Source organism: Hydractinia symbiolongicarpus, chromosome 9 (genome assembly GCF_029227915.1).
Source record: "Hydractinia symbiolongicarpus strain clone_291-10 chromosome 9, HSymV2.1, whole genome shotgun sequence".
Lineage (NCBI taxonomy): Eukaryota > Metazoa > Cnidaria > Hydrozoa > Anthoathecata > Hydractiniidae > Hydractinia > Hydractinia symbiolongicarpus.
Window position 1 is genome coordinate 22,145,440 of NC_079883.1, and position 8,899 is coordinate 22,154,338.

Below are 8,899 nucleotides of genomic sequence, written 5' to 3' on the forward strand. Positions count from 1 at the left end.
TTTTTTTTAGTAAGATAAAATAATAAAAGTATCTTGCTTTGTGGCATTTTCACGAGCAATTATTCCTTGACAACAATCCGTGACGTATACCTTTAATTCGCCAATTTTTGGGTTTGCAATTTTCCTAAACTCGGTAAAGCGAAAAAAAAAGATCTGGGGAAGATTCCCTCACATGTTTTGGGTTAACCCCGATGTTACTCGCACAAGTGCGAGAGTTATAACCACTAAACTACGGCGAAAAACATTGAAAAAACTGAAAAAGTATATTGATAGATTAAAGTTAGAAATATGCAGGCTAAACGCCAAAGTATGTACCTGTGGTTTACTTTGGAAATTACTTCAAATGTTACTGTATCTTTTTACTGAGAAAGTAAGCAAGAAATCATGCATATTTTATTAATCATTTTAAATATAAAATTTCTATACACTTGTGATATTTTCCATGCATTTATTCCATATTAATGAACAACCGTGCCAATCGATGTTATTTCGTCCAATTCTTTGACAATATGCTGAATTTTCTAACGTCACTTCTGACCAACACTAATAAAAAGAGAGCTGTAAAATAGACAACATGAAATGTGTGCACGCCTGGTTGAAAACGTGAAGCGTGAACAAAGGAGCGCCAGTAGGAACAAAAATGCAAAGGTTTTGGTGAAAACAGCGCGCTATCGACACTTGCTGTTACCTGTGTTGTTAAAAGTACTAGTACTTTCGACGATACAAACTAGTCACCACCCTCGAGACCCTAGCGACTGTTGGAGATAGTCATCTTAAGGATTGTTTGAGTTAATGAAAATGATCTCCCTTATCCAAAAAGCACTGTTGTTTTTGCTTTGCCAGAACAATAGATAAAATGGCACCGCAGCTGCGCACCAAAATTCAACTCCATATAAAAAAAACAAAACGGAATAATATCTGGGAAAGTATCACGCCCTAACCGAGTGATCCTTATGTGTTCGATTACGAAAAATTAAATCTTAATATTCGTTTTTCCTGTTTCGCGCAATTTATTTTCGCGCACACACATTTGAAAAATAATGAATTTTGCGTATGCAGAACGTAGTTATGAAAGTTATTACGTCGTTATTACCTTTTCAATGAGTTGTTGAAAGTGATAATTGGCGTCGCCATTATTCTTTCCCATCAAACATGCAACATATTTGTCACGACACTTCGGATCAAGCAGTGAAGTGGATTGCTGACATCTGAAGAAGTCTGTCACGCACTAGGGAAGAAAAAATGAGTTATACTTTGCGACATATCACCGACAATTTCTGCTCTCGTCGACAAATATGGTTAAGAATGACGGATAATTTTTTGTATGCATACACTGCAAGGAAATCTTGTGGCGTTCCTACTAAAAGATACTTGTGATCAAGCGCAAAAAGGACATATGTGGACAAGGGTGGAGGTTGTTCAAACAATAAATTTTGTGATATCCGGCTTAAACTCTTTCAAATTGTAGTTCAAAAAAAAAGTCACTCAAACAAAGTTCATTCTGCTGCCATGTCTACGTTTCGTAGGGATGGGGTTGGGTGATAGGGATGTGGTTTGGTTCGGTTGGGTTGGGGGATTTACCTGGGTGGAAAGGGTGGGATTGGGTTGGGTGATAAGGGTGGGGTTAGGTGATAGGGCTGATGTTGGGAATAGGGGCAGGGTTGTAAAGTTGTCTTCATTTTATTTATTTTCTTGAAAAGTACGCTTGAAGCTACAAAAAATGACTTTTTAAGTATAAATAAATTTTCGCGTATTGTGTCTATCAAAAAAATTCGCGGGAATTTCCTTTCGCTAATGGTATTTTTGCAAAATAAAAAAAAACCTGCGAATTTTAAGTTAAAAACTCTGAGCGAGAATTAGCTAAAACAAAATATGTTAAGGTTACCTGTTGTTTTAACAGACCACCGTTCCAGTCATCATTTGCGTTGGATTGACCTGTCAAAAAATAACGATAACAGCGAATTTAATTATACAAAAACGTATTGCCTACTTTCCAAAGTCCTTGCGCACCGGAAAGCAGTAACAAAATTGATATGCAGGTCTTTTTATAAACATTTCTGATAACAGCGTTGTCAAATGTCAACACACTACATCTTGATATATCGAAGCGAGTGAGGTAAATAAGTACATGTTGGATGAACAGGTACAAATTTGGTAAAAAACTGTATAATATAAAGAATTCAATTCTGCAGGAGACTAATAGAGAGAACAAGGTAAACAAGAATATAGTTAAAAGGTGGAAAAGGGTTTGTGGCTATTTTGTGGATATTTGGAAAACCCAAAAACCTTAAAAAACAATATTTTGTTGCGCCAAGCTAATTTCGATTGCGGAAAGACGCTTTGGCGTTGCTATATTAGACATAATAACAGGCATCATAGCAGAGTACAGTCATGCTAGAATTTAAACAACTGAAATTTCCCGATTCTTCAGCCTAGTTTCTAAACAAGCAAAAGTCTAGCACATCTGAAATACAGTGATTTTCAGACAATTTCCCTCACGGATGGTCCTGAAACTCGAAAACAGATAAACAACAAACAAACAACAGTATCTCTTACCAAGAAGGAAAAATAGACAAATAAATGAATACCACAACTCCATCATCTACTTCTGCCGACCTCTCACAGACAACCACGTTTTAACCTTCTTCTCACAACACAGCTGCTTCAACGAAAATACATATCACTGTTGATTTGCGCCAGCTGTTAAAAATCACGTGATCGCCTTGTTTATAGATGCAATACTCCTCCTATTTATAGTAACAAACAAGTTTGGGAGTTTATCAAAATTCCTGCGCAATCTTTGGAAGAATAAAGGCAAAAGAGAAAACCTGCATAAGTCAATAAAACAAAAAATATACTATTAATTGGATACTATGGAGAGGGCAATAAAAACAATATTTTAAGTGAAAAAAAATACTGTATTATTAGCTAACTAGTTTTGACCAGTTGGCCTTTTGTCGCAGTTGTTAACAAGTGTAATGTCATACACAAAGGATGATATCAGCTTTGGTTCATATTTATATAAACATCCAATGTTAAATGGAGGACATGGTATGAAATATCCAAAGTTATTTGTGATAACCAACCAACGTTTTACACAAAATGTGTCTACTAGAAGATACTACGGCCTGGTTGAAAACATTTTGATTATCCGCTTATGCATCTTAATTATTTCATCAACTGGCGTTCCAAATCGACTTTATTAGATTCCAGATACCCATTTGGCTAATGTCATTACTTAACTGGTCTCTCTCCTCTTCTTCACTCATCGGGATTTGAGACTCATCCTTTATTATGAAATAAGATTGTACAAATTGTCGACACACGGGACAACTTTCAAGTTTTTTGAAACATATTTTACACACACACGAATGTCGACAAGGTAGTAAAACTCGTGTCACTGGATAGTGATGACAGATTATGCACAGTTCATTGGATTCACTTGATGAGGCGGAAGAGCTGTAGTCACTGACACCAGATTGAAACAGTTCCTATATATAAAGAATGACACCCGAGTATGGTGACAAAACAAACAAGTCAAAGAGGAAATCACATCGAGACGAATTATTTTTCTTTTTCTCGAAAGTGTTAATATTTATTGATGTTTTAGTTAGGGCGATTCTCAGTGCTTTGTTATCACAAGTCAAATAAAAACCGCCAAAATAGAGAAATTAACCCTAAGAATAGTTTAGAGGGTATGCTAAACGTTAATTTATATAGAATCAAACACGCTACAATAGGTTTTTATCAAGACATCCAACAAAGGTCAAACCTTGATAGGAAATATCTTTCCACCAGCTGTTTCTATGTACTGTGCCACTGTTTCATATTTGCCACCATGACATGAGAAGGCAGTCAGTAAAGCAACCTAAAAATGTCGTACATATTAAAATTTTTAACTTTCTACCTGGGTGGTTAAGGGGAGAGGGTCGCAAAAATGACCAAACCGTAACCAACTTTTTTTTCTAAAGATCTTACATGTCCGTCAACATGCAGTAGTACTCCATCATATCACTTAAAAATCTAATTTTCTATGACACAAAAGGTGCTTCTGTAAAAAACCTGAAATGGATTACTATGGTTTATACTTCAACGCTTACGAAAATTTGCATTTCTGGGAAATATTACTTACAACGTCATTATCAGATACAGCCTCCATTTTTTCTTCATCTGACAATTGCGAATAGGCAACAAAGGGGACAAGTGTTTTAACAGAAGATTGATCACTTATCACTTCCAACAACTCTTTCTGTACATTTTCTGGTAATTTGCTGTAATGTTGTTCCAAAGAAACTTCTGTGGTATCTTCAGTAAATGTGCTTGGAGCAAGTCAAAGAAACCAATATATATTGGGGTAGAGGTTAAGACAGTTAAACTAAAAAAGATCAAACATTTCGCTGTGAATTATCTTAGCCATATCAATCAATTCCAAGTATATACAAATCTAAAAAATAAGTGTGATTTGCTTGAAGCTGAAATCTTAAGCATAAAAAGACATCTATATTATTTTTCATAGCCCGAAGTTAAATTTTGCTTCTAAACAAAACGTTTTGAAGTAAAACAGCATCAACAAAATAAGTTTGAAAACATTGCTCTTAAATTTTCACCTTTTACTTTACAACACAAACATGGTAATAGGCTGGCATATCCATACTTTCTGCAGATTTCAATATGCAGTGCCCGGTTTGAAAAGATACAATTTTTGCATCTTACTGCACCACATGGATATCAAATTTAAAACATCAACAATAGATTTTTCATTAGAAATAGAACGTTCTGACTGCAGCACTTTTTTCAATTCACTGATACCAACACAGCAGTAATACAAAATACAACCATCTTTTGAACCAGTTACTTTAAGGGATAACGAATCTAAAAATTTGTAACAAAGTATTACACTATCGAAATAGACTTTGTAGAATAGAAATACAAACAAAAAGTTCGACAGTTATTTTACAGCATTGAGCCTACCGCATATATATTTAAGCTAGAGCCCAGTCATTTATTTTTACAGGCTTGTTTAAAAACGGAAGATATTCAAAAAATTTAATGTCAACATTACAAAAAAATCTGCTTAAATTCTAAGTTTTTCTGTTTTTTAAAGTATAAATACTTAAAACTAAAATTTTTCTCACTGAACTTTTTCTCCCTTAAAAAACATAATATATATATATCCCCTTATTATACTATGTACTTTTGTTCAAGCAATCTTTTAATGTTTTTTTTAAAGCCACTACTTTACTAAGGACAAGAAACTTTTGCGAAAATAACCCTGTGAGTAAAAATAAATCGTGAAATCAAGGGAAAAATCTTTGCAATTTTTCTGAAAATTCCAGAATAAATAAAAATTGGTGAGAGTAAACTTTGGCAATTAAGCATTTTCATAAACTGCGAAAGTTTAAAAGTTTCTTTGAGTCAGTTTTAACTTTTGATGAAAAATTTCAAAAGTCAATTTTTTAAAATATTGCATTTTATTTTTTCATTTTTATGAAACGTGCTACCTTGTAGCAGTAATGGTGACCTTTCTTACAAAAACGATCTAGCTAATGCAAGATAAATAAACAAATCATGTATACTATGTTTTAAAGCAAAAGAGATGAAGTAATAGAATAATCGTCTCTATTTTGTAAAGCATATGTTTGTTTAAATGCACAGCCTTTGATTTTTTTCGAATATAAATGATGTATAGATTATATAAAAGGGAAGGTTAACAATATTTCCTTGCATTGACACAAGACAACAAAAATTGTATAAAGCTGAACTTTTGAAAATTTAGAAATGATTCCTATATATATACTTGCAATACCGTAGGTCAGACCTCGTGGCCGGGTCTGCTGTACTTTTTGATATAAAAACAGTGAGATAAAAAATAATAATTTTCTAATAGTACCATGGGTTGATAAAGTTCTCTTGTCCTCTGTTTCTTGTAAAAAAGGAAATGCAAGCAAAAAGAGGCCTACAATGACAAAAAAGATTCTTGAAACAGCACAGAATTTACACACTTTTTTTTTTATAAGAACACAAGCCTTAGATTTGTTCTGATAGAACAAAATAAGAAAAGCCTCAGGCTCAAATCATTGGTTATATATAATACAAATAACCCAACCCAAATTATTGCGCAAAGATTGCACTCATCCCTTGCATATCACGTGTGAGTGTTACTTTTAGTAAACTTGTAGATTGCCAGCAGAGAAATCAATGTGGTTCTTAATAATTAGTATTATACATTTATTAGTGAATAGAGCCCGTGGTAAAATCCACTTAAGCAAAATAACAATGGAAAAGAAGCCTTATTTGAATTTTGATAACATCAGCTACCTATCCACAAGATAAAAAGAATTAGAAACTTGTTTTTACGTTGCTTCCATTGTGTAGAGGTTAAAGCGCCGATCAAGAAAATGCATATATAGTATTATGTGCTTTTGATGAACGGTCAATGGGATAAAGGGTTTTAAAATTTTGCTGACGTCAGCAAAGTCTCCACAAAGTACAAAAATTTGTATACTTGTTGCCTTCATCCTATAGACCTTAAAACATGTAGGATCATATATCTTTGACAAACTGTTGCAGAGATATCGAGGTTTAGAGGTTTTTGATGACATCATCAATCCATCCAATCCGAAACGAATTCGGGGACCCTGGTTTTATGAAACTTAAGCAATTTGATTGAAAAATGAAAAAATGACTGACGTCACCACCCTGTTTCCAAGTTATTTGACCTCAAGTTTTAAGTGCATTGTAATGGCTTCTTTAATTTAATATAAGATATTGACGTCAAATTAGCTACGTTAAATTTGTTGATTACCATTTGAGAGGTCTAGATTTGTTTAACTTATATGGGAGCAGGAAGCTTTAATTAAAGTTGTGAAGATTTGACTATAAAAAGCCCATGTTTTACCTCATCCAAATGTGAGCACAGAACAATATCATATGACAACAACTCTGCTGCACAAGGGTGCTGACTCGCCAGACACGCTGCAAAAACCACAGGCTGTTGGACAACTTCTGGTGTTTTAAAAATAACTTAATATTTCGCCCTGAAAACCCCGAATCCACATGTTTTAAATATTTATTACCATGTATAGTTTATTCTTTGAATATCGATCAGTGGTAGTGGACCACAGTCCAAATGTAACCTTCTGCGTACACGCAACTTGCATAAATAATTACTTTTATAATGACTATTCTCTTTTAGAAAAAATAATTACACTGCAAGAAATTGGAAAGATCAGGGAAACTTATTGTATAAATAACAATAACCTGCGTGCGACGATGTTGAGAATACTTTTGGCGCAAAGTCTATAGAATTTTTAAACAAAAGCAATTAAAAATATAAAAATAAACTTTACTGTACTGTCCTAATTTTTATCTTGAAGGAAGATTTAGATATCTTATACTTTTAGAACACAATTTCAATACATTGTTTATTACATACATTGCTTTAATTTTTTTGTAAAACTGTAACTTGCATAAGTAATTGTGACAGCAATCGGAAAAGACTCAAGAAAAAAACAAGACACACATTATTGTCGTAACTCCCTCCTTCGCTATGATTATTATAATATATCATATATTATATAGTGTTGAAATATGTTTTCTAGTTAAAATACTGCTCAAATAGTCCGCTTTATAGGAAAAATAATATAAAAATACATCGCAGAATATGTTTGTTAGAAAATATGCTTGTCGTAACACCCTCCTCCGTTTTGGAGACAGTTATTAAAGAAGGGAGAATCGCACTCCTTGACAAAACATAAAAACACTCTTGGACATGTAAAGCGTTGCACGCCTAGCGTCTTCATTGACTAAATTTGGGTAGAATGAAGTGGAAGAGCATTGGAGTAAATGGAAAATTACTTTTATGCACATAGACTATTTTAAAGTCATGCAGCTAAAGTTATTCCTAAAGTTTTGTTAAGAAATAAAGATCGCAATAAAATGTTTAAAAGGATAATTTTTTTTTTTAAAAGTCTTTTAAACAAAAAACAAGCACATGAAACTTGCGAAAAAGCATGCGAAAAAAAAAGTTTTTAAAAACAATATTTTTTGCTCAATTTACTTTAATCTTTGCATAGTTAACAAATCATTAAATTTTATTACTTGCGCTAATATTTAAGGGAATTTTATATTTAATAAGTTTTAACAATAAAACTCGCAATTATGAGAAAATAATTACAGTATTGTTTTATCGCGAAGCTTTTGTTAAACCACTCGCAACATACATAGCTCATGCTAACATCATTAAAGTAATTATGATAAACAAAAGATTAAAGGGCTTCTGACTTGCAGGAAAAGGTTTGTATAGCGCGTACGCGGAAGCCTACATTCGGACTGTACTATAGTTCTGAAAAATAAATAGCTGTAATAAAATCCCACAAATAATAAACTGAGAGTACAGCGACAAAATAGCACCTTCCTTCTTCTCGACAAAATTTAACAATGAGCTCACGTGTGTCGCATTTTGGGCGCCTTCGCAGACCCAGCACCCTCTTTTCTGCAGAAGAATGGAGTTTATGTTGCATGTCTTAAGCAGACAATAGACATGTATATTTAGCCACTTCTTCTCTTCCTCTGCCTACAAGCTTTGGTCAGCAATATAATAAACAATGAAAGTTTGCTACTTGACTAGCCTACTTTGGGACAAGAAACCTTACTTTTTTCTACAGGAGCAGGAACCACTTCTACCTTAAAAGGCAGGGTTACTTTTGATAAGGACGCCATCGGTTTCCTATTGCGGTTTCTTAAATACTGAGATTCTGTTAATACATTCAGCTGTAGTTTCCATATGAACAGTGCCAAAATTACAAATACAACTGCAAGCAAAATTAAACTAAAGACGGCTACTGAGTCCACCATTTTTTGCGGACGTATTGGGAAACCATAGCTTTCGATGTAAAAT

The 8,899-nt window shown here is 33.5% G+C and overlaps 1 protein-coding gene across 1 annotated transcript; it reads right to left on the bottom strand.

Annotated features, from left to right (window-relative positions):
- Positions 1 to 382: 382 nt before the first annotated feature.
- Positions 383 to 8,896, bottom strand: LOC130657964 (cell growth regulator with RING finger domain protein 1-like). Its single transcript, XM_057460972.1, has 8 exons — positions 8,655 to 8,896; positions 4,698 to 4,872; positions 4,133 to 4,319; positions 3,773 to 3,868; positions 2,557 to 3,491; positions 1,886 to 1,935; positions 1,094 to 1,228; positions 383 to 543 (listed from the first exon to the last, which is right to left on the bottom strand). Exons 1-5 carry the CDS (start codon positions 8,854 to 8,856, stop codon positions 3,177 to 3,179), a joined length of 975 nt encoding a protein of 324 aa, XP_057316955.1. The 5' UTR covers positions 8,857 to 8,896; the 3' UTR covers positions 383 to 543; positions 1,094 to 1,228; positions 1,886 to 1,935; positions 2,557 to 3,176.
- Positions 8,897 to 8,899: the final 3 nt, after the last annotated feature.